The sequence below is a fragment of the Engraulis encrasicolus genome, chromosome 10 (genome assembly GCF_034702125.1).
Source record: "Engraulis encrasicolus isolate BLACKSEA-1 chromosome 10, IST_EnEncr_1.0, whole genome shotgun sequence".
NCBI classification, from domain to species: Eukaryota; Metazoa; Chordata; class Actinopteri; order Clupeiformes; family Engraulidae; genus Engraulis; species Engraulis encrasicolus.
Genome location: NC_085866.1, coordinates 5,507,387 through 5,534,074, shown reverse-complemented (window position 1 = coordinate 5,534,074; position 26,688 = coordinate 5,507,387). Strand labels below are relative to the sequence as shown.

Below are 26,688 nucleotides of genomic sequence, written 5' to 3'. Positions count from 1 at the left end.
CACGCAGGCAGAATTGACTGACAAGGCATGTAATTGACTGATGCGCTTCGTCGTCGCCAATGCGAGAAGAAGAGTCGTTTTAATGGAGAGGATGCGTGAGGATCCACCTCTTGGAGAGGCTCGAAGGGGGACGTGCACAGAGCCTGCAGTACCAGGGTGATATCCCAAGGGGGCATCGTCTGCCTCACCATCGCTATCACCAAATCCCACATTGCACTCTGAGATCGCGGCCAAGTAGATTTTAAGGGTTGAGAAGGCCTTGCCTTCATCTAATTGTTCCTGCAAGAATGCCAAGACTATGGGCATTGAGCATTGGAAAGCTAGAATGTCACGTTGGGCACACCAACGTTCGAACACAGCCCACTTGAGGTCGTACAATGACCTAGTGGAAACTGCCCTGGCTCCCTGGATAGTTCTTATGACACTATCCGAAAGACCAGACGCATTTAAGTTAATCCACTGTCTTTCCAGCCCCAGCGTGAAGCTCCTCAGCTGGGGGGAAAGCAACCTCTGGGAAAGACACTCTCTGGCCTGGCCAGGGGAGAGGTCGGAGGCGAGATAACCCTTCCCTTCATACGAGTAATTTGCGAAAGCGCATCCAGCGTATTATGCACGGTACTCGGCGACGCCATGCGTAACCATTGGAGACTCCAAACATAACCGTGGTACACTGTGTGCCACTGCTGGGAAGTCTAAAAATGCAGTGTCCGTAGACAGAAGATGTTTACATGCCAAATGCAGAGACCTGCGTCGGGAAAAGGTGAAAGTTTCATCAGAAACTTCCCTCACAGTAACCAACTTTCCCGTGTGAGGGGGAGAAGTGGAAGAGTTAGGTAAGGCGCCATGGTAGAGCACGTTAGGCTGAGCCACGCATGCTGAATAAGATAGACTCTAAACACTAACAGTGTCGGGTATGGGATGAGATCCCCATGTAGCGGGAGGACCAGCGTGGAGCAACCCGGTGATACAGAGGGAAAAACGAGAGATAGGATTAACCAAACGCTCATAGGGAGGTAGACGAACAGCATTACTGGTGCTAGGTACGGAGGTAGGTAACCTCGGGCGGATCCACACGGGGCAACCCGGGAGTACGAATGCGTATGAAACACATTTTGTTCGTTGCGAGGCAGATTCGAAGCCTTACACATGTTTGGCTCGGTGAGAACTCAGAAGGGGCAACCGAATGACCACTGTGTGGAGGGGCTCGGTTAATTTGCCTTGTCTTAGAGCTCCCTCTTGCGACATATCTTTGATAGTGCGCTATGTAAGGATCATGGGACAAAGAAACCCGGTAACATGACCCCACGGAGCCGCGGTTATCAGAATTAGCTAGATTAGCTAAGATAGCCAAGTTAGCTTCCCTGGTTAGGGGAAGAACCATGACCCTTTGGTTTTTGGGGAGGACGGCTACCGAAGTAGCCGCCTTATCATGCCTGCTCCGGGGGCTTTGTGAAAGCGAGGCATACCGTGTGGTGCTAACAGTGCTTGTCATCAACATGTGTTGAGACACAGTGAGAGAATCGCACAAGTTTAATACACCAAAAGGGAGATTAACATTGGAAACATTAACAGGACATCTGTTCGTTAACAGAGGCAGTCATGGGTAAGTGGTTAAACACAGTTTCAGTCACACAATCATGACGAAAAGGCCGGGGCTATTGTCGTGCATTGATGATGAATCCAACGAATCCTACGTCAAGTGGGGGCGGTGAGATACTCAGAAGCAAGGCTTCTGCCAGGGCCTCTTCGTGGCAGCTAGCTAGCTCCTTCGCTGAAGAGTTGAATGTCTCCGCACTGAAGTTGGGACAAACCGGCGTTTCGACGAGGTGTCTGTAGTCATGGTTGTGGAGACTTCTTCAACTTTCCAATCGGAGCTCGGGCTTTGGTGATGCTCCGTGGGATCGTCAGGGTACTCCACTCGGTGTACGGTGGACGAAATCTGTTGTCTGCTGAGCTGCAGCCTGAGACTGGGAGACCAGGTTACCCTTGTAGCCTGTCCGGCGGGGACGCCTGTCCTCAACGACTCCTCCAACTCTGCCATGGCTCGTTCCCAGAACAGTTCGGAGCGGGAACGCGGCTGTTTTCTCGCATTCCTGGAGGGAAGAGCCACTCCAAGGTGTCCGAACTCATGCCGCGTCTCTTGCACGTCGTCCCGGTAAGCACCAGCTGGGCGTGAGGGATGCCAAGGCACACCACACAGAGGAGATGAGGGTGTTTCGACGTGATGGGGTAACCGCAGTGGGACATGCACTCACATGTCTCCTCTTCATCCGTCCTCCCATCATCAGACGCTGTAGCCATGTTAGCTGTGCGGCGTGGCCCGTTAACTAACAGTTGTAGCACACTAGTCGGACTTAGTCAGAGCGTCGTGTGGTCGAGGTCCCTCAACGAATTTCTGTGGAAAAGGCACCGAAGAGGTCCAGACCAACTTAAAAAAAGCTCTTTCTTCGGCAGAAGCCCTTTGTCGTGACTGAATGCCCAGTGAAGTCGTACCTTTCCCGGCACACTCTGTTAGAGGACAGTTGAACTCAATCAGTCGAGCAGAACGCAGTTGGGCAGCAGTTCACAGCCAAGGAAAGCTTTAAGTTAGTGTTTGCGCCTTTGGTGCCGCGTTATATAGCCTCTGGCAGGTCCCACCCTTAGCGCGAATTCCACCTTTTAGGCATCATTTTACTAAAATCTTCGTCAGGTCCACCTCAATCAGCTTTACTCCCACAGACATGGTGAACGATTTCTTACTAGAAGTGCTTAACTCGAATCTTTGAGGCATCCGCATTGATTGGATCATTCCAAGGAGGGTATCCGGATTAGACTGATCACTCGGATCACTTATTTAAAATAAATAAAAATAAATAATAATAATGTATTTTTTAAAACGTTTCTGCCGTTAAGTGGCTATGTGCCTCGCCTTTGTTGTCCCATTTATCAATTCACGTTGATAAATCAAAGAGTAAGACAGTTTGATCAACAAAACTCACTTTATGAATCGTCACAGTTCCTAAACTCATGCTGCGATCCGACCCACTAAACATGCGACCACGACTCGAAGAGATTTTGCAATAAATAATGTGTGTGTTTGTGAAGACTAAAAGTCAAATATTTGGGAGCAGAAGTCTAGTTGAGCAGGAATAGACAGGACGCGAGCAGCAGATGACCACTCGCTTCCGCTGCCGAGTTGCCAAAACGAAACTTAAGCATTGATCCGATCCATAGGGGATTTGCTGCTACCAACAACTCAGTCACACCGAGTCGCCGAGGGCGCCGCTGCTGACTCGGACGAGGGGAGTGACAGCAGTGGCTTTAAAGTCTGTACGCTGTAACGCAGTGAGTGATAGTAGAGTCACGAGAGTAGCCTACAGACTGAGATGTAAAAGCGTTGGCAGAGCACTGTTAACATTTAGAAATGTAGACCTCAACAGAGTCAGAAGCACACACATAGGGAGTGGGAATCCGCGACTCAATTGGCCACAATAGGCAGGACGGATCGCTTTACTCAGTGAGTGTTCGTGACTGAACAGCATACTAGAGAGATTAGAGAATGGCTGTTGTAGTCAACTAACGAGGATATATTCCGGTTTCACAATTTCTCGCGCTGTAACTGCCATTTTGTTGACATATGAAATGCCGTCTGACCCGCCTTTGGCGGACCAATGCATGACAACTATCCGGTTTGTCCGGACGAGGTCTTGATCCGGCTCTCCAAACGGATCATCCGGGTTTTAATCAGATCTAATTCTTACGAATAAAGAACTTCATTTGGCCATCACTAGTGTATCTCATTTGCTGTTATCCCCTTGCCAGGACTTGCCTGAAGCCATTGCATGTCCTTTTCTGTTGCTGCTGCTGCTGCCACTGCCACTGCCGGCTGGGTTAGTCTGTGCGTCACCGGTCATGGTACGTCCCTTTTTTATTATGTTTATATAAATTCTGTAGGTTTCCCATTTACAAACATTAATGTCTGCACGCAGCTGAGGGCCCGTCTGATTGTTTGGAAACTGCTGTCACTCAAAAAATGTGCTCACACGATTGGGTGTTTAGCATCCCTCCTCAAAGCACAAATGTTTGTAAACGGGAAACCTATCTATACAGGGACTGTTTTTTTATGTTTTGTCTGGTAACTTGTGTGCAGGTTATGTTCCCGACAAAACTTGGACAGAGGTTCTTCGCCAAGTGCACGTGTGTGGAGTGAACAGATTGTGGTCACCTGGTTATAAATGTGTATTGTTTGTGTGCTTGAAAGCATTTTCCGTTTGTGTGGTTGTAAACTGTGTGTTCCTGTGTAGCTGGGTCTCTTAGCGTCCAAAAAGGGCCTAATCGTTACGCGCTGGATAGAAGCACCAAAATCGGTGTAGACCTTCCTTAGGGTGTTCCCCATCATTTCAGAAGGGGTGCCCCAAATTTCAATGTCATTAAGGTCATTTTTATGGGGTAAATCCAAGATGGCTGCCCAAAACCAGCCAATAGTAGTAAAATGCTGTACTGCCTGGACATAATGGTGTTATGGGCCAATCCACCTATTTGTGTGCGATGTATACAAACTGAACTTTGAAAATATGTACAAAACTTACCATAAAAACAATGTTATATATGTCTTATTTAGATTCAAAAACAGGAAAATCATAAAAACCATGGTCAGAATGAGATCACTCTACAATTGAGAGCTCATTTCTGGGCATTTAGCTATTGAACCAAAATTTGCAGTGGATCATATCTATAACATCCAAAAAGAAAATTGTGGTTAGAAAATTTAGGGGAGAAGAGATAAACCCTTGAACTGGGCCACACATAACTGTCCCAATGTTAGCATGCTAGCATTAGCAGGTTCAGACACTCAGTCTGCTCTTCAGATAAAGATGGCAAACAATAATTTTAATCCCACTTACACATGCGCGCACACACACAAACTACTACTACTTCCTTAGGACCCCCTCAATGATTTAACCCTAGGAGTCCAACTGAAATGTATTCATATCAATCAAGTCAATAATACATGTACATATCAAGTGTCAGTGACAGCTGTCAAATGACAAATGTATGCCGATTAATGTTCAGATATGTATATCGCAGTCCTAAGTGTACAATGGCGTGATAAGGGCATTTATGCTCAGGAAATTATGAATAATCAATATGCAATACACCATCCATACAGTATATTGACAGATAGGCCTACTTTGTTTTAAAAGAGCAAAATGGTCACATGTCTGTTTTTCCATCTACTTTTGGCTTTAATCTAGATGACATGTTGGCTACCTAACCACTTAATTTATTGTTTGCTCGTTATTTTTTATTAGTGGGTGTGGTCCTTTGTTTAAAACATGTCTGCCTACCTTCCCTCTCTCACAGAGGAGGCTACTAAAATAGTCTTTCAAAAACTTAAAACAACAGCATGTGGAAATCCTATTGGCTTTGGAGGGCTAACGTCTATAAGACTATACTGTACTCTACTGTATTGCACTGTACTGTACTCTACTATACTGTACTGTACTGTACTGTACTGTACTGTAATGCGATATACCGTACTGTACTCTACTGCACCGTGCAGTATGCTACTGTACTGTACTGTACTGTACTGTACTAGACTGCACCGTACTGTATGCTACTGTACTGTACTTAACTAGACTCCACCATACTTTATGCTACTGTACTGTACTTTACTTTACTGTACTGCATCGTACTGTATGCTACTGTACTGTACTGCACCGTACTGTATGCTACTGTACTGTACTGTACTATACTGCACCGTACTGTATGCTACTGTACTGTACTGCACCGTACTGTACTGTACTGTACTATACTCTACTGTACTTTATTATACTGCACCATTCTGTATGCTACTGTACTGTACTGCACTCCACTGTACTGTACAGTACAACTATAGAACTGAAACATGTAGAGCGGTGGTGCTCAAACTGTGGTACGCGTACCACTGGTGGTACTTGAGACATCTCTGGTGGTACTTGGAATGCCATTATGAACCTCTCCTGTACTGACTGGCAAAAGTGAATATGGAAGGCCTTTACTGCGATATTCTAATGTTGGTTGTCAAGGTGGTACTCGGAGAGCTCAATATTTTCTCAGGGGGTACTTCACACAAAAGGTTTGAGAACCACTGATGTAGAGCATTCTGAGGACATGTACAATATTATGCAAAAAGGTGTAGTGGGAATGAGTTATGTTACTGTTACCACTCAAAATCTTGAAGGTTAAAAAAAGTCTTGTGGCATTTTGTTTGGGGGGGCGGGGTATGATCGACTATTCTTCCGCCCAGACTATTTATGTGCCTTGCATATCAAGAAAATGAGTCCAGGTAATGATTTACTTTCATAGTATATACTATATGAGAAGTGTTGTTCTATCCATGATTTGCATGTGACGTCAAACGTTCTAGTGGACGGCTACTGGACGGCAAGAGTGCCGCATTTATGAATGGATTCCTATGGGACTCGCAACGTTTAGTAACTCATAACGTAACTTAGATCGCCGATAAACTAAACACCGTGAACACCCATTGTGCTGTTTGTTACAAAAACAGATAGGGTTACAACCCAGGCGTGACTTTTCACTGGATCTCAAAATAAAACGAGAAAGCTGAGGTGAATCGCGGCAACCAACTGGAAAACCATCAAACTAGCCTACTCAAGTAGCTGGATGAGCACCACGGTAAGTTTCTCATTTGCCATCCTTTGTATCATTTGTCTCTTAATTCGTGAACGCTAGTTAATTTAAGTCTTATGTGCAATTTCAGTGGCTTTTTCTGTGAGGTCAATGTAAGATGCTTTCCATGATTAACGTTAATTATCAGCATCATTACGCTATGATGGACGTATGCTAAGATATTGCAGGCTGTAACAAACACGGAATTCAAGCTCTTGGTGAAATAGCAAGGCTATGACGTTCATACTGTTAAGGTTCAAATGTAAAAATAAACCATGTGTACATCTCTAGCGCTGATTTCCCAAGTAGTAGGCCTACTCTCCAGCATGATGCTGTCATGAAATGCCAATCACCTTATCCATGCTGGCCTATAATGACATGCATAGGCCCACCAGTGTCGATGTTGTTGTCAATAATATGAAGTCCACCACTTTGTTGTGTTGTCATCCAAATTGTCTGCCCTCTGAAATCAGTCACACACATCAGAGGCTTAATGGTTTGGGAAGTGGTATTACGATTGGAGGGTTGCAGGTTCAAATCCCATCCTACACCTCTCCCTTCACCTCCCATCCAGGCTGAAGTAGGCCTATGAGCTAGGCACCAAGCCCCATGCTGCAGGGACAGTTAACAATTCACTGTGAGTAACGAAGTTGCTTTGGATAAGTGTCAGCTAAGTGTTATCTTTCTGTTTCTCCAGATGAGAAGAGCGATGATCTGATGTCATGACACATTGGATGTATGGAAGAGCCAGAGGTCCAGCACACCAAGTCAAGTTTAGCCGATTTCAACCTCTTAATCACACCAACTCAATGTAGTAATCAGTTCATTCAATGGCTCAAATACTTTATTTTTAGACACAAAGTACAAATACATTTCAAGGTTTTGTAGGTGATGGGAGGGGATATCTATTGTGGGGTGGACATGTACAATAGACGTGCAAGTACTTATTTATATTAATAAATGGTTATCTGAACTAGGCCTTTAATAGTCAACCCATTGATGCTGGATGCTGTGTACTCGTTGTATTGACCTAGGTGCCTGGAGCGACAGCATTTAGGCATGACATATTGGATTTTTTTAGATTAAAAATGTGGGTATGTTAGAGCTGAATTAACATGTTCTAATGCAAGAGGATGGTCTTAGCTTTTAAAACTCATATCATGTCTGTATGTGCTTCAGAGACTTATTTAGTTATTTGGGGGGTTTTTTATAGGATGAGGACCCCTTTCTTAAAAGGGGCATAGGCAATTAGCTGGCATTTTGGTGCCGGCTGAAATGGGTTAATATTATTTACATACAGCACTATCCCCATACCAGTATACCCATGTCACCTGAGATATACATTTAGTGGAGACAATATAATTAGTTAGACTAGACTGAAGATTGACAGGCGGTCATGGGTAAGTGGTTAGAGTGTCAGCCTTGTATCCCAAAGGTTGCCGGTTTGACTCCCGACCCACCAGTAATCAGTGCTCTCCCCCATCCTCCTCCATGACTGAGATACCCTGAGCATGGTACCGCCACACTGCCCCCTTGCACGGGTGAAGCATAAATGCAATTTCGTGCAGTGAACACTTGTGTGCTGTGTCACAATGTCAATGGGAGTTGGAGTTTCCCAGTTGGGCTTTCACAGAAAATGTTCTACGTTGTTGTATTAGTACAATAAAAGCAAGACATTAGTACAATAAAAGCAAGACATGTCTGGATGGACTTCATCATTTCAGTTATTTATTATCACAGCTACTCACCATCAATGACAACCAGGGCTCACCAGCCAACCAGCCAAATGCTGGGAAAATTAAGTTTTGCTGGTAGAAAAGAAAACATACTTGGCACTTTGACCCATTATTTAATGTACCGGTATGTTTGGAGATTAACATACTAGCCATTTTGGCTACTAGTGAATAAAAAAAGTTAATTTAGAGCCCTTCTGAAAACTCCAACAACTGGTACAGGTGATCAGTGCATCAGGGGAGGAATGTAAGGGTAGGCCCGATGGATGAGGGGAACAGCATCACTGATGGTGAGGTCCTGGTGCTGCTGCAAAGCCAAAGAGGAAGAAGCCTCTCTGGACACCTCTTCATGTTGGCTCCCCCATCTAATTAGAAAAAAAGAAAAGACAAACATGCTATTTAAAATGAATCTAGCCATGCATTGTAATGTACTGGTACAGTACTGAATAATTAACTCCCTTGGCAATATTGTCTGAATTAAAATGTGATGTAAAATGTCAGAAAATAACACTCATCCCAACTTACTAGTCATGTATTTACCTGTGCTGCTGGGATGCTTTTCTTGGACGTCATCCTGGCCACCATGACTCATGGTTTTAGTTTGGGTGCTGACCACCTGACTGATGAACCTGCAATTACTAAACAATAAAAACAATAAAAGTTAAATAACAGGTTTGTTGTGCTTTTCTTTCTCTTGTGAAGGTCATCTTTTCAAATGATTTATTTAATCAAATCAAAATTATTTAATCAAAGTATGTAACCGACATTCTGTCCTATGTGTTTCTACATGTGCAATGTAATGCAACACCGATTTGAAACATTGAAGTATGTCAAGTCAGCTTTTATTGTCACTTTATTTATGGTCATACAAGGGAAACGACGTTTTCTCTCTACCATGCCAGGACATAGACAGGACTGACAATTACAGACAGACAGAAAGTGCAAGACAGGTAGCAGTGATGGACTGGTAACATAAGTGGTCAATAATAATACAGTACAAATGAACATATTGGACATGTAAACAGAAGATAAGATATATAATTATATTTCACAATAGCCTACATTGTGCAGACGTGGCTAAACAACAATGAAATCCACTTGGATGAAACGAAGCGAGAGAATTCAAGTTAACCTACAAGATACATCTGAGATGAAAGGCAGGGGCGGTTCCAGACATTTATTCTTGGGGTGGCAAAGGGGTGGCGAAGTGTATTTCAGGGGGGCATGCTTCTACACTAAGGGAAAATTATAAACACTATATAATCGACACACCAGAGACGTGCGGTCAGGGTAGGCAGGGTAGGCAGTGCCTACCCTGGGATAAATGTCTTAAAAATAAAAACTAACACGTGTTTAAAAAAATTATGAGCTGTTTAAAGTACAGTATACACAGGACAACGATCAAAAACCTAAGTAATCGCACGAAGCAAAGCGCTCAGGCTTGGGCAGGTTGCCGTGGCAACGCGCAGTCCCGGCTGGTAGCAGAGACAGGCTGAAAGCAGAGCTTTCGAATGCCAGCCAGGCAGCCCGGTAAGGCTCGCTTTTCCTCTGCCTACCCTGCCTTCAATGCTGTCAATGTAGAAGTTTGCGCATGCGTATTAAGTTGTCACATAGCTTGTCAATGGGACTAAAAGCAGAGCCTTTACTCTGTGGCGGGAGTATGTGAGCCAATCACAGCGCCCAAAATGAAAAATTGTTACAATTCAGGTAGTAGCCAATTTCTGCCCTACAGGCAGCTATGATAGCAACAACTAGCAAGGCAAGGCTTGTTCAAATCTCTAGCCGTATCGGAAAGAAAACATGGCAGTCTTTGGCTTTTTGTCTTTATTATTTTTAAAAAAAATGCCGAGAAGTAGCAAGAAAGACGGTTAAAGTGACAGACAGCTGAGCCGTTTGCAATCGCTGCATTGTGGAAATATTCAACATCAGATGGGTAGCAGCTTCAAGTAGTTTGCACTGGGACAAAATGTCTTCATCATGTCAACCACCCCGGGCTTTTAATGGAACTAGCTTGCATGAAAAACACAGCCTACTTGTGATTCTGCTTTAAGGTAAGATTCATCTAATTATTATGCTGCGGGTAGCCTTTTAACATGAACATGCTCAAGTTTGTTCGTGGTGCCTTTTGTTGTCACCGTTTGTCAGGGTGTTGACATTGAAGATTGGTTGTGCGGTGGTGGACATGAATAGACCGTGTGTGTGTTATTATCGACGCGAGATTGTTTTTTTGAGCGTACGACATGACTCCATTTCCCTAATTTATTATGATGATGACTACGCAATGCGTGAGTTGTGTGGAGCCTGTTAGCAAGTGCAGCTGCGTTCTTTTGAAGTGCGCGGTGTGCGAGTTGAGATCAACGTGGAACAGGACGATTGACTGGGGATGGTTTCTCGGAGTGCTTCCGCACTCACAAATTGACTTTATTTGAAACACCTTGCACAACCGTAGCTGAAGTGTTTGAGAATACTATCACGCACAAGGATGAGTCTCAGAAGTGGTTTCGTTGGTTTACTCCAGGGGTCGGGAACCTTTTTGGGGGAGAGAGCCATAAACGCCCATTTTNAAAAAATATATTTTTTGTGAGAGCCATACCATTTTCGCCATTATTTCTAATGCTAATTGTCATGCACAGAAGGGAATAAAAGTAACGCTTGCATTGGGGACAAGAAGGGAGAGCTAACGAAAGAAGAACTAAAACTACTTGTAGATGTGCTGATGTGCATTTAAGAAGCCACGCGCATGCATTACCTTTAGTTTCTATCTTTTATGCATCGGAGTTGCCAATGAGCAATGAGAATGACGGAGGTGCTTCTATTCTAGCCATCAGACAGACACAGGGAAGGTGCATGAGGAGGGAGGAGGGAGGGAGAGAGAACTTCAAGACAGGATGCTCATCTTGGTCGCGCTGACATAGTTAACATTTTACAGTTGATATGTGGCTGACATGTCTATTTTTAGTAATTCGCGAAAATGCCCTACAAAGCGCGTCCCTTACCGACATGCGTCCCCAATACAGAACGCATGATTTAACCGCCAAATAGGCTACAGGGCGATTCCGTATTTCAAGGGACGAATGGCAACCCTACGTTTGCCTTCGCATTGTGGCACCAGTTATCTCGCAATCACACTAAACTGGGAAAGACTTACGTCAGTTGATTCAGCAAAAGTTCTTCCTGTAATCGAGGGAGAAGTACAGCGCTGCATTTATATCCCTCACTTGCGTTTCCTCCACTTGATTTGCCATCATAATGGCACGGTCGTGAACAGTTTCTTTGTTTTGGATACAACCGTTAGCCAGCTGAACTTTAGGTAAAGCATTACGGATGGAATGTTATCTCACACGACACGACCCAGCGCTGGCACGGCATTGTCCAATAAAAAAACGCGTTTTTCATATCTGTACAGTAGCCTTCGTCGAAGGCCTGTGCTTGGCTCAGCTGATCGGACCTGGGATGGATTAAATGCGCGATCATACTTTATATTTTGAATATTATCTTAACTTTTCGATTTCAGTAGGTCCATTTTTAATTTAGTGCCGTAACAAAATTATTCATGGCTTATTGAGTAAACAAATGACAGGTTTGTCCGAGAGCCACATGCAGTTCCCAAAAGAGCCACATGTGGCTCGCGAGCCATAGGTTCCCGACCCCTGGTTTACTCGATACTGTCTGAATGCACGGGTCATGTTTGCAAGCAACCCGCCCCCTTGCCTACTTTCCTTCTTGTCTGTGAGTGTTTGATTATCAGCACAAAACGCGGCAGTGAGGCAGGAGCTGTTACCTAGGTTGGTTTATTGCTAAATGTAAATCGTTTCCCCCTCACATGCTATGGTGTGATTCACAGTTGGTGAACTAGACATTTTATCTTCAAAAGTAGGCTACACTGTGCCACCCTCCATCCATGTGAAACGCCCTGGCATTTGCAACAGAATAAACAGAAGAGCAACAAAATCAACGGCTAAAGCCAAAAGTTAAAGCTTTTCCCCCAAAATGTTGTAGCTTTCTAAATTATTATTGTAAAATGTAGGCCTACAGGTCCTTAAAGGTGTACAAAGTATGGGTCCTGGAGCTAATTTGGCAATTTGGCAAAACAAATAATTGTAGCTGGCCTTTTCAAGAAATTGAAATTATGTTTTCACTTATTGTTTCAGATTTAGGTCTACTGACAATGTCCAAATGTCTAAATAGTGTAGCCTATTTACTTATTTAGTTATTAGAGCTGTGGTGGTTAAGCACTGATGGCATCTTATAGCCTACTTTATATTTACAGTATTTAGAGAAACATAGGCCTACTAATTTGTTGCACATTAAAGAAAATATCAGCATGTTTATGTGAATAGGCCTATTTGCCTATTCAAACCATACCTTGTGGCATAAGGCCCCCCTCTCTCACACACACACACACACACACACACACACACACACACACACACACACACACACACACACACACACACACACACACACATTTGTAAAAGTTTTTAGCTGATAGTGACTCTCCAGATTTGGTTAAAATGCAGGAAATTGCATCTAAGAAATACATTTTTTTCTGGGGGAGGACCGAACCCACCGTTAATATATATATATATAAATAGATATATATTCTATATTTACTGCCTACCCTACCATACCCTTCACTGCACGTCACTGCGACACACACACACTTATGTGATACAGTGAATCCCTTAAAGTGAAACCCTGCAACCTAAAGTTCTATGTCTGAAATGATGTCAAGCATTAAGGCTATTGGTCACAATCAGGGCTCTTAATTGGGGTGGCAAATCATATTTCTGGGGGGGCAAATGCCACCCCCTGCCACCCCTTAAAATCGCCCATGATGAAAAGATATGCTATTCAAAACACCACTTTGCGAAATGCCTGACACAAAATGTACCGCGTCTTGTAGCCTAGTAGGTTAGGTTAGCAGCATTATCTTACCTGTGCCATGCCACGAAGAAGAGGATGCAGCCGCGGTGCCCAGCCACCAATGAAGAAACGGTGCATAAATGTGCTTATTTTGCCAATGCAGAGGTTTGGTTTAAGTTCACAACTTTACTGAAGAAAATAAACACGGGATAAAAAAATATATATCGCAGGCAGAGTAAGTTCATGGCTGGAAGCAAGCAACAACTTTCTCTTCTTCTCCCAGTTTGTCGTACCGCCCGTCCCCGTGCCATCTAGTGGAGCAGAATACATTCGAATAAATCTATGATTTGAATACATCCACCGTGGCCATAGCCTGATAACGCCAGGTACATATCCCGTTTAAATAAAAATACAAGAACTACGTGTTTCTTTGGTATTTTATGGTCAAAGTTGTCTTCGTCTGCATATAATTCCTATGTACGAATGTGTACTTCTGCCGTCCAGCAAAATCGATTACGTAATATTGTGACGTCAATGCAAATGATGGTATGATATTTCTCCTATGGGTAAGGGTGGCAAAAGACCTACAGTACATGTTGTCCATCAGCTGTCAGTTTTGATAGCAGTTTAAGTACTCAATGATTACTGAGCTAACTAATACAACTTTTGACACAAGTACTAGGTGAGGACTTGTCTGCAAATAAACATTTTTTTATCTCTGTCTTCTTACTCAACATACACTAAGAAATCATTCCCATTTAATTTGAACTGAAGCCATACTGTGGCCTACATGTAGGCCTATATTGAGTAATCTGTAATGCCATTCTAAAGATGACTGAAATGCTCTCACAATATGCACTTGTAAAAATATAGAATTAGGTGATCTTATGGGGTTCTTCATACATATGGAAAGGTCCTGTCCTTTACCCTCTCTCATACAAATAAAATACGTAGGCCTATATCTGTTATGGAAATTAGAGGATGGAGAACCTGCTACCTAGGGCATCTTGCACTGACACTATCCCATTCAAATCGAGCATTAGCAGCAGTCTATTCTCACCATAGTTTTAGTGTTGGCAATGCTCATTTTAATTCAGACCAAGAATCTTCTCAAATCGTTCACAATGTTACATGCTGTCAAGCACATAAGCACAGACTCACCCATACTTTCACACTATGTACATTTTGTAGTTTTATCAATCTGGTCTAGCAGGCTACCCTTGCTTCATCTCTTCTGAGGACTATATTAACATTGTCAGCTAAGTATAATGTCATGTAATAACAATGTAATGCGTTACCAACATGACATATTGTATATGACATGGTAGACATTTTTTTTCAAGGGGCACCCCTTCTAGGATGTCTTCAAATCAGTCAAGGAACACGTGTACCGAATTATATGCTTCTATCCAGCGCGTAACGATTTCTCGGCTTAGAGCCCCTACTAGTGGGAGAGTGAGCATGCGTACGGTTTCCTTTATGTTCATTTGATGTCTTTAACAGTAGCGGAGAGAGTGAGAGTTCTCTGTATTTTTGTTTGTTTGTAAGTATTTTCTTGTTCGTCGTGTCTTCGCCGTGTCTGTAACCTACAAGCAGCTCCACGTCTCTGAAACAATTTACCTACCGATATCAGATCTGCTCCCACGACTGCTGCTTTTAAATCCAGACTAAAAACCCACCTATTGGCCTTTGCCTCTTAGATCTTCTCATCTCTTTTATATCTTGCTTTTTATTGCACTTCATGTAGTCTATACTTTTAGCCTCTGTCTCTTCATTTTAGCTTCTTTCCTTTAAAGGTGCACCATGTATGATTTTTTGTAGTTTATTTCCGTAATTCATGCTGGCCATTCACAAACTTTTTCATGAATACTTATCAGCACCATCATATTCCAAGTATTCATTATGACTGTGAAAATGGCACTTTTCATGCATGAAAAGGGGGATCTTCTCCATGTCCGCCATTTTGAATTTCCAAAAAATTTACTTTTTTAGCTGCAGAACTTCCTTTGTTTGTTATACTATTACATATTGGTTTATAATTTAGTAAATATTAATGAAAAGATCAAATTTGGTAATAGGCAGCTCAGTTCCAATGAACAGCATAATCGCAGTACCCATTCTGGCCACATTCTACACTGTGCACCTCCAAACTCCCACTGCTTTTAACACTGTTTATGAATTCAAATTGCTCCTAACATACATTATGTATCTTATTATCAGTGGTGTCAGTGTTATTGTACAGTGTTACTGTACACTGCGTGCAGATGTTTTTTTCTATTGGAATGTCTCTAAGACAGGGGTGGGGAACCTTTTTCATGCAAATTTCTCCAAGGGCCATAACGAACTTTCAACCTGCACTAACTCAAAACATGCACACACACACACACACACACACACACACACACACACACACACACACACACACACACACACACACACACACACACACACACACACACACAAGCACACTGCACTTTCTGCACTAAACCCAAACATACACACACTGACACACAACTCATACATACACACGCACACACACAGACACACACACAGGCGCACACCGCACTTTCTACCTGCACTAAACACACACACACACACACACACACACACACACACACACACACACACACACACACACACACACACTGCTGCTGGTGTACTTGATATACCTATTTAATATTTATTTTTCTTCAAAATGCTACTATGTCAGAACGCTATAGAGGACTTTTAGAAAAAGCACAACAAATACCTCCTCTTAAGTCTTCTGTTGTCCAGTCTTGCACTTTAAATGTCTGTATGAGCACTGTCTATGTCCATGCTGTCTTATGTCCATGTATGAGTACTGTCTATGTCTATACTGTCTATGTCCTTACCTAGATTAGTCTATGTCTGCATGGGAAAGCAAGAAACGTAATTTCAAATTCTTTGTATGACCAGTGCATGTAAAGAAATTGACAATAAAACCAACTTGAACTAAAAGTCCTCCAAGCGCTGTACTATGAACACAAGCCAGGATTTTCCCATGCGCTTTAGGCCTGTTGAAGGCAGCCCCCTTTAAACAGACCCCACCTTCTCTAGGTCCCCTGAATATAACCTAATTGTATTGCAGATGTCATTGCTAATATAATAATAATATCGGGGGCCGAATAAACAGGCTCTAGGGCTGTAAAGGGCCCTCGAGACAGAGGTTTCCCATCCATGCCCTAAAATGTGCAACTAATATGCTCTATTGCTTTTATTTATGTATTTATTTAGTTATTTTATCTATCTATCTATTTTTCTTTTTCTTCTAGCCAGACACTGTACAGCACTTTGATCAGCTTTGCAATATTTTTAAATGTGCTTTTGTAAATAAAAATGACTTACTTACTTACTTACACAATATCCTAACACAATTTCTAACTATCATGCAACATTTCCAGCCCAGAATGCATTACTGTCTATCAACGCATAGGCCTATAGTCGTTGCAGTGTTACAGTGTGTTAATTGTAGCGTAATTGAAGCTATAAATCAAGGAAAATCAAATGTCATTCAGGCTCACTTTGGTTAGTGTACAAAGTCCATGTATCGTCCGACACTTTAAATACTGTGTTTCATGAGGTCCTCATGCATTAATTAAAAAGTAAATAATTGTTCCCCCTTCAACCGGTTTCTGTTGTCCTTTGACAAACCTGGATGCCAGTGTGACAGACTATCTGGTTTCCATAAAAACTGGTGACCCAGATGTCAGAACCAACGGTGTTTGGTCGTAAGTAAATGTCTCTTAATTTTCATTAGTAGAATTTTGTTTTGAACAATTGCCGTTTCTCCCATTTGTACTAACCACTTGTTATGGGGATACCAGGTTGTCTGTTGCACCTGTATCAGCGAATTAACTTTGGGGCTCACTCTGGTGTTGTGGATTTTCAAAAACAAGTTGGTATTTCCAACCCTGATTAATAAGCATTAAAGTCCAATCTGCCAGTGTATCACTGAGCTTGAAGAGGTGTCATCAGTTCACAAACTTCGGTGAAGTGTCATTGCAGGTCAGCTTCTGTCCTGTGCTTTCACCTGGGTTACAACCAGACCAGCAGCATCAAGTCAGATTAAACAACTACTTAAGACTACTTCAACTTGTTGAGAGAAGTGAGGTTTTGGCGATGATGAGAAGATTAAGTTATTTCTGAACAACATTATTAGTGAAGCAGGGAGAGTCATTGATCATGTCAAAGAAAACAGAGGCCTCTTAATGTCCTGTCACATTATAGCAAGTATGGCAGATGAAATACTGAAGGTTTATAGCATGGAGGGACCCCCTAAAACCTTGACTGAATATTACACACTGTACAGTGTCTTTCAGGTAACTTGAATTACAGACAAATACTTATGACCAGGAAGTTTTTTTTCCTGAAACTTGGGAAACTTGGCATATGCACGTCTGATGAACGGCAAACTGATCATCTATGCGAAGGATTTTAGAATGAAATGCGAAAAGTGTCAGTCTCAGTATCCTGACCACCCATTGAGATCTGACTAGTATCCCCAGGTGGTACTTTGTAGAAAGAGCTCATCAGGGCCTTGCTACTGGGAGGCTGAATGGAGCTGTGATCACGGGCCCCATATAGCAAATGCATAAAATGTGCTGTTTGTGGCATTTCTGCTGGCATATTACATTTCCCTACATTTCTTTCGGGATTAATAAATGTTACTCTACTCTGCTCTGCTACTCTACTCTACACGGCAAAAGTAAGAACAGTGTGTTCCCCATCCAAGCTGTCATCATTCCTGTATCACAGGTCCTGCGTGGCTAAAGTGAAGTGCTCCCCCAAGTGGCTAAATATAAAACTACACTAAAACCTACGTAGACGTGACAATAAAATGGCTCCTACAAGCATTGTTCCTGGCTCCTTCAAATAAGCAATGTTCATGCTGAAATGCATGGAATGTGTATGTGTGCGTTGCATGTGAAGAAAATGAGTAATGAACGCACAACAATTTATATTATATGCCATACTGTATAAGAATTGCCTTTTTATACGTTTCTCCTTTGGGCAAGGGTAGCAAAGACCTACGGTAGGCTACATGTTGTCCATGAGCTGTCAGCTTTTGATACCAATTGAAGTACTCAGTGATTGCTGAGCTAACTGTAAAAGAACTTGTGAAGTTTTAGGTGAGGGCTTGTTTTCAAATTCAGGAAAATAGAATTACCTCTGCCTACATCCTACGTTTCATTTGAACTGAATACAGTATACCGTATTGAGTAATCTGTATTGCAGGGGTGGGCAATTATTTTGGCTCAAGGTCCACATAGTGTGTAGAATGTTGACCGAAGGGTCAGATGTCGCAGGCAACTTGCCCATGTCAATAATCAGAAATAGTGTAAGCTGACATAACGTGCCAGCTTTGCCATTCCTGCACATTACAACTCATTATACAATGTTAATGTATTTAGATGTAGCTCATGCACTTGGTTAATTACAAGACCCTTGCTTTAGGTAGCCATTTTAAGGCTGTGAATTTGGATTAAAAGTGCTCTTTCTTGTAAAGGCTCTGCGGGCCAGATGAAAGAGTTTGGAGGGCCACATGTGGCCCCCGGGCTTGAGTTTGCCCACCTCTGCTGTAACGTCATTGTGATGACAAGATGACTTATCCCACCCCCACGCTCCAGTGTCTCCTTCACCCCTACTAGCAACCCCTGCTCATCCCAGCCCCCCCAACCCCACTTCTGCCCACATATAACTTGCTGGGCCAGTCAGCCACACAGACTTGAGAAAAAGCAAACAGACCCCACACACGCACACTCACAAACACATTTTCTGAAAACATTTCTTAGGTCATAAAGCAGCACAATACAGTACCTAAAAGAAACACCATGCAAAGTCTGGTGCTTTTGTCAGTTCCGTAAAAAAAATACCTTAACAGACTCCACTATCACTCCAGCAGAGTAGGAGTATACCTGGACTGGAAAGCAGGCACTCTATAAGTGGAGTATGTACAGCAGCAACACACAGAGTAGCAGAGATGTCAAAAGCAAAAAAAAAAAGTTAAAAAAAAAACAGTTTCCTTTCAACACAAGTAACTTGTGTTGAAAGGAAACTGTATTTTTTTTACTTTTATTTTTGCTTTTGACATCTCTGCCACTCTGTGTGTTGCTGCTGTACAATCTCCAGTTCCAAGCGTGAGACAGTAATCTTGATCTTCCCCAGATAACAAACGGCTACGCAAATCAAAAGTGGAAGTATGGATGGATGGAGGCTCAGGAGATATTGAGAGGATAATGATGGCATCTGTCCCCATTCTGCCGGGCCTGAGCTATGGGTAAACGCCTGATGCATTTGCATCCAATTCAAGATTAGGTGACTGTATGAGCTTTGTCTTTCCAAGCACACCTGGAGAATAGCACAACAGAAGCACAAGTCATTCTAGTATACAATGTATAGAAAGTCATTATAGTATTGTATGTTCAGCTTTTAAGTTTAACACTGAAGAATATACGTAAGGTGAGAATAGTCACTGTACAAACAAATCATAAACTGTGTGTGTTTTTTTTAGATTATCTCTCAAGCAATGTAGCCAAAAAAATACAAAATGTAAGCCTGCGCATACAGAATATGTGGAGGCATGAGCACATGGTAGTTCAGTGTGACAGTTTGACACAGTACACAGTAACAGAATATAAAGAGGTGTTCTATTACTTTGTTATTTACTCCAATATGAAATACTTAATGACCAATGAGAAACCCTGTTGACCCATTTCCTTTCATAATGAACTGCATGGCATACTGTATAGGTGCAGCATATAAGGTGGCCACTATCCTAACATGATTGTTAACAGGAAGCTATACAGTGAGTTGTTTTGAGACAGTGGTTCCGGCTGTCAAGTGCTGTATCTTGGGGATCTTTGGACTCAGTCTGACACTGATTAGCAGAATGCTCAATGCAGGTGCCCTAGACTCCCTGGGGTGCATTTCAATATGCAGACTCAAGTCCTCCCTTGCTCACTTGCCTCCTTGTGGCCTTGTGATATACCGGTAGTCACCAACAACATAATTCTATTTCAATATTTTGCAAAAGCTCAATTCTATCTAATGTCATTATCTCATTTATAAACTGGAGGGTGAATGAAAAATAGTCCACCCAAAGTTAGGCTAGGCTGGGGAAACTTTTTTTTTTTCCACAGAGGCGGGGCGGGCGTCAGCGAAATGCGAGGCCACAAGGACAGGCGGAGGACAGGAGTCTGCTTATTGGAAAGCACCCCTCATTCACTACTGCCTCCCGTACTTCCTTCCTGGAATGCCCCCCATATTGTTCATGAGAAGTCAAGCTTTGTCATGACAGCTTTCCCATGGTCAATTGTCGCACTCTTTTTGATATACTGTATAGTATAAAAAAACATCTATTGTAGTGGCCACAATAGCATATCAGTCTTGTGCACAACCCTTCACATTAAAGTGCTACAGCCCTTCTACCATGGTAAACCATGGTTTTCATGTTTTTTTTAAAGCATGGTTCGTCACCTTTTTTTACAATGGTTAAAGCATGGTTTGACTGGTTTAACTATAAAATAAATCATGGTTTCACTCTCTAAACTAACCATGGTTTTACCACGGTTTATAATTATTCATTAAATTACACTTAGCTGCTGTTTTTTTTTTATCCAACACACACGTGTCAGTCCTTTGAGCAATGTGGGGTTACAGTAGGTGCCTTAAGCTTGCTCAAGCCATGGATGGAGGTGAGGCTAGAATTTGAACCTACAACCCTGTGATCTTCAGTCCAACTCCTTAACCATTACACCCAGGGGCACTGCTAAAAATGTTGGGCCCCATGAAAGATTCACATTTTTGGCCCCCAAAATAACAAATTATGTTATCAGAATCCTTCCAGGGGCCCTGACAGTGTGTGTGTGTGTGTGTGTGTGTGTGTGTGTGTGTGTGTGTGTGTGTGTGTGTGTGTGTGTGTGTGTGTGTGTGTGTGTGTGCAGCCTGAGTAGCTGCGCTTATTTTATTGTATTTTATGTTCTTCACCTGTTCAGGGCAGATGGAAATAACCTTGTAAACTATAATCTGGTGCAGGTCATCTCTTTATGTCTGACTAATGTACTTCGAACACGGTCCCTGTTGAACCAAATAAACTGAACTAAACTTAATCCATTTTGACGTTTTCTCATCTAATATTTAATTCTTTCTATCCCTCTTTTCAAACTTTCTCAAATACAATTTTGTTGTGTGCAGTGTGCAGTGTCCACTTGTGTACTGTGGAGTGCTGTGCTGTGTGCCGTGACAATGGGAGTGTCCCAGTTTAGTTGGGCTTTATACAAAAACAACTCTCATCATGCAATATACCAAAGGGACATGTTGAGACTCTTCTCAAGTCTTTTCAAGTCTGATAGGCATCAGTTTCCACACGTACATGCAGTCATATGAGGGTCCTTTGATAACATCTCCATCCCCCAAAAGCCATGTTCCTGGGCAGGGGTGCGGACAGCTTTGGCTGGGCCCAGGACAAAGACATTTGAGAGGGCCACAAACCCAATACATACAATGTAATGAGAATCCAATTTTGGGCCCCTTTCTCCCTGGGCCCAGAACAAGTGACCCCTTTGCCCCCTCCCTGTCGGCTTCCCCCTGTGCACACACAGCCCATACAAAACCTGAAGGGATTCTTCCTGGACCAGAGAACACAGAGGGACAGCAACAAACAACTTCACAGAGGATTCTCATTACAACACCCCTGCTCCTGCAGGGAATCGCACAAATCATTTTGCAGGTAAGATTTCTCTGCAAGTATGACTGATCTCAATAAGTTTCACCTGTGATGAGAGATGTATAGGAATGATCTAAATAGAGAAAAGAACAAGGAAATAGATGTCCCAGTTTGGCTTGGGACTGAATGTTTACAGTTTACATGTTTAATTATTTTATCAGTACACATAAAATGTCCTTGAGCAAGCATGTACTGTAAACAGTATGTTGCACCACATACTGAAAATGAAAAATTCCTAGAAGAATCTTTGATTTGCCACTGTGTAGGAGCTTTTAAAGTTCTCAGAGAAACTTAAAGGTTGACCAAGGAACCTACATACAAGTGACAATTTGTTTTTGAAAGAACTCATAGGCTTTCTTAAAGTTTCTTCAGAGAATCAATGAATCCATTTTGTTTTTGTGAGTAGTACCCATTAGTGTTGCTACCAGCATGGCTGCTTTGTTTTTAAATCTTGTTGCCAGCTCCAGTTTTATCCACTGACTTTTTTTGTTACTTTACAAATACATTTTTGATATGAGCCTTGTGTGCGCCTCATTTTTTAGTCATTTTTAGTTTAGCTACTTTTACAGTCGCACCAAGCAATACATGACTTAACGGCGCAGACACCAACCTTTTTGGTTTTCCTTCACTGAGTCTGGGATGAACCAGCAATGAGGTGTGAGTCTGTTTGAATTGTTAGCAGCTGTTTTGGACATGGCCTTCCCATTTTGTTGGATGACTTGTGTTGTCTTTCCCTGCCACGTTTCACAGTAACTTTTTTATGTGCTGTCAGGCAACATGGTGACCATTTTGTGTATGGTAGCTTTTCTACTTTGTATTGACACTTTTATTTCACTCTACTTTGCTCTCTCTCTCCCATCACCCATGGAGGAAACAATGAGATTTCCACACTTTTATGCAGCATAGAGTTGTTTTTCCGGAGGGCTTTCCCCACTCAATATTGTAATTGGAACTGTCTTTTGCACAATATTGAATAAAAATGTCATTGAGGTCAAGCTGAAATACAGTACAATGTCAGAGGCTATGTCTGCTTTTCAATCAATTCTTTGGGTCATTTCCACCGTGTCTCCTGCCACGTCACCATCAGAGATGAGCTCTTTGTTTGATCAACTGTTAGTAGTCGCCATTTTGTATTTGTGAGTCTGATGCCCATTAGTGTTGCTACCAGCACCGTAAATGCCCCCACCCCCCTTTTTTTTACATCTTTATAGAGGCCCCTTGAAGCACCTTGACTTTTAGACAATTATTTGGCCTGCAGCAATCACAGAACTCTTAATTTTTATTTTTTCTTTGTGCTTATTGCAAATGTCTTGCAGTAGCAGTTGCATTTTTACGTACATTCGTGTTTAGATTGGTCTTATATTAGTGATGGTAGGTTAGACAGTTGAAGAAGACTCACATTTTGTTTTTTGATTAATGTTGGGGTTACAGGTGAGCATTCCAATGAACTCAAGAATATTGAGGTCATTATTTGTTACCTGTTCTGATGAGCCACCATGAATAAAACACATTGTATTCAGATGAATTGCATGTGTATGCACAATGTAACTACTGTAATCACTGTTTTAAGGACGGAGGTGTGGGTGTGAATGTATGTCTTCTGTCACCCTGCCATCTACTGTCTCAAGTGACCGATTGATTGATTGATTGATTAATTTTTTTTAGGGCCAGAATGGAACAGACAGTGGATCCAGACCTGAAGGAAGTGCTGCGGAAAACTCTGGACGACCTCGATGAGCGTGCATTCAAGAGCTTCAAACGCGACTTGCGAGACCAGAAAAAAATCCCATGGAGCCAACTGGAGACGGCAGACAGAGACGACACTGTGGACTTGATGGTCCAGGTGTACACCTCAGAAGCTGGAGATGTCATGTTGTCCATCCTGCTGAAGATTGGCCAAAATCAGCTGGCCCATGATCTTAACAGAAATCTCAGTATGTGCACTGTAACAATAAGTGGCCATTTAGGAAAACTATGCCCTGTGAGGTCTATTCTCCCATCATGTATTTTTCTAAACATGCATACATGCTTTTGAGTTTGGGCTCATTCCACCTGAAATCAGACACTTTGGGGCCCGACTGGCACAGATTTTAAAAATACATTTCCTTGTTTACAGTACACACGTTTGAAATCACACAATTATAAGAAATGGCCTACTTGTGGGAAATGTCTGGCTAAAGGAAAATCATTCCATTTGCAAAATGCCAACACAAGTAGTCAAGGAAAATTGTGTTACGCTGTAGGCTACAAAAATGGTTTCATGTTTTTGTTCAGAAAAATGCTGCACTTGCATCGTAAATTAGCGCTCTGCCAACTGAGCCAAAACATGCCATACACCTCAAAGTTGAATGTATTTTCATTTTTCATTCTGTATTTGTGTACAATGCCAGTCAGTAGCATATGTTTGCAAGCACTTAAGAGTGGAAAAAAGGTTTGTATACTTGGACCACATCATCTCAGAGTTTGCACGCTTGTGAGAAGGCAGCAGGGTAGCCATGGTGCTTGGTGGTGGTGTTGCCTTACATGAAATGAGCCACATAGGCTACTGTATTAATAATTAGTTACCTATTTGAGGTAACCAGCTTTGATGGTGAAACCTTGCGCATGCAACAGGCTAATACAATTTACACGGCAACTCACATTCTCCCATACAAATTATGACCAGAGCCTGAAAATTGTGGCACATCCTATGGTTAAGTTTTGGAGGTTGTGTACCTTTGCATTTACAGGCTCAAGGTGACTCCAGGAGGACCATTGCCCTTATGAATTACACAACAAGAGAACACCAGTAGGTCAGATGACCAGGAGAGCAGTGATAGATTATCACACCTCTCCCTAATTAAGCATATTTACATATGCACATTCTTCAATAGAAACACACATAGATGCATACAAACAAACACGCCATAGACACCCACATATCAAATGTATAAAGTAAACACAGAGGGAAATGTATGGCATTGTTATCCTTTGACCTCTGAACTGCAATACCTTGCTATTGGCCAGGGACAGGCATTAGGAATCTCCAGAGCTCTGTAATACTTCTGCTTCTTGTGTGGTATTCAGTAATACGAATATTACCGTTTACTTAATATCTTTTTTTACTTTGGACATTATTTCGGACAAGTTTGTGTTTTTCCTTCTCGAATTCAAATAGCACTGGTAAAATGTGATATGGGGCAGCTCATATCCTGAATTGAGACAACACAGAATTGATACAAACCAGATTGCAATATGAAACACTACCATAACCATTTACACTAAAAGTAGGAAGTACTGTATTTGTTGGATGCATGGTAGGCCCATTGCATACAGACATAAATGAAAAGAAGACATTGGGCTCTTGTAATGTTTTGTATCCATTGATAATAATCCGTATTTCTCTCTTTAACCTGTCTGTCTTTGTTTATTTGTTTCTGTCTGTCTGTATATCTCTCTCTGCAGTATCAGATCAGGAAAGTCAGCATCTGGCTATAGGGGAAGGGTGAAGGGTGAAGGGATCAACTTGGAGGCTGAGCTGGAGCGGATTGATCTAGCCCAAAGTGAGGGAGCAGTGGTTGCACCTCAGCAAGAAAGAGGTATTGTTGACCTGGTGTTAGCACTTTCACGGTTGGCTCCAGTGCCCTGATACCATGCTTGTTACTATTTTGTTATTATATCTGTATAATAATTGTTATGATAACATCCTTTATCGTACACATGTCGAACAAAACATATTTGCTGATCCAAGGTGGGGATGATAAGTTATCCTTCAAGACCAGCTCTGTATGTCCTTGGAATCAGTGGTCTTTTGGAATGCTCAGTCTGTCAATTCAGGGCCATTATTAGCAGTAGTAGCAAACTGTCTTCTTTGTCCACATCCCCACATAATATTTCTAGCTATTTGTGAGAGAATTAAATGTGTGAGGGGAGCACCCAAATGATCACTTCTGGACTAAGTTCATACAGCCTACTTCAGGGGTAGGCAATTAGTGGCCCGGGGGTCAAATCTGGCTTGCCACACATTATATCCAGCCCTCAAGATGCAACAAATAGTGAGGTGCAGTGAGCGCAGTATAATAGCCTAATTGAAAATAAATTGCAGACAGGATTAGTTCCATGCTTCTTTGTTTATCCAGCATTCAGAATATTTGTTTTGGTTCCAACTTCCATGGCTTTTGACAATTAAATTTTGCATTAATAGCTATCAATCTTTAGCTAATGAAACATGTTATAACAATAAACAGTAAACAACTGTAAATTGTATACTTTATTCACTGGAAGGTTGCTAAGGCAGGTCGCCCTTTTCATGAGAGAGACGCCAGGAGATGCTGCAGTTGGCATATTATCAGTGTGTAGAAGAATAAAAGTACATAAAATCAAATGACATTAAATTAATTGCATTTATGTTAAATAACATATGAAGAGTTCAGATGCAAAACCCCTTAAGTGCCTTTTCAGAAAATAATCTTAATTCATTTTTATTTAATACAAAGCTATCAAAATTGCATATTTTTCCATTTTATTTATGTAATATAACTATTTATATGTATTATCAAGTACATAAATGTAAACCAAACCAACAACGGGGTTCTCTAAAAATATAGAAGTGCAAGTCTTCAGAAATGGAGTTAGGGGGTTTTGCATCTGAACTCTTCATTTATTTCTAACATAACTTTTTAACCAGTAGAAAACCATGGCCATGGCCGG

At 42.0% G+C, this 26,688-nt stretch overlaps 1 protein-coding gene and 2 long non-coding RNA genes across 3 annotated transcripts; 2 read left to right on the top strand and 1 right to left on the bottom strand.

The window, feature by feature from the left end:
* The first annotated feature begins 6,432 nt into the window (after positions 1-6,432).
* On the top strand, positions 6,433-7,485 carry LOC134457543 (uncharacterized). Its single transcript, XR_010036441.1, has 2 exons — positions 6,433-6,660; positions 7,352-7,485. It is a non-coding gene; the product is annotated as an uncharacterized LOC134457543 (long non-coding RNA).
* Positions 7,486-8,360: 875 nt separating this feature from the next.
* On the bottom strand, positions 8,361-13,493 carry LOC134457542 (uncharacterized). The gene is made up of 3 exons (XR_010036440.1): positions 13,326-13,493; positions 8,928-9,025; positions 8,361-8,752 (listed from the first exon to the last, which is right to left on the bottom strand). It is a non-coding gene; the product is annotated as an uncharacterized LOC134457542 (long non-coding RNA).
* A 10,177-nt stretch (positions 13,494-23,670) lies between these two features.
* LOC134457541 (caspase b-like) lies at positions 23,671-25,578 on the top strand. The gene is made up of 2 exons (XM_063209549.1): positions 23,671-23,933; positions 25,444-25,578. Exons 1-2 carry the CDS (start codon positions 23,672-23,674, stop codon positions 25,485-25,487), a joined length of 306 nt encoding a protein of 101 aa, XP_063065619.1. The 5' UTR covers position 23,671; the 3' UTR covers positions 25,488-25,578.
* The last annotated feature ends 1,110 nt before the right edge of the window (positions 25,579-26,688 follow it).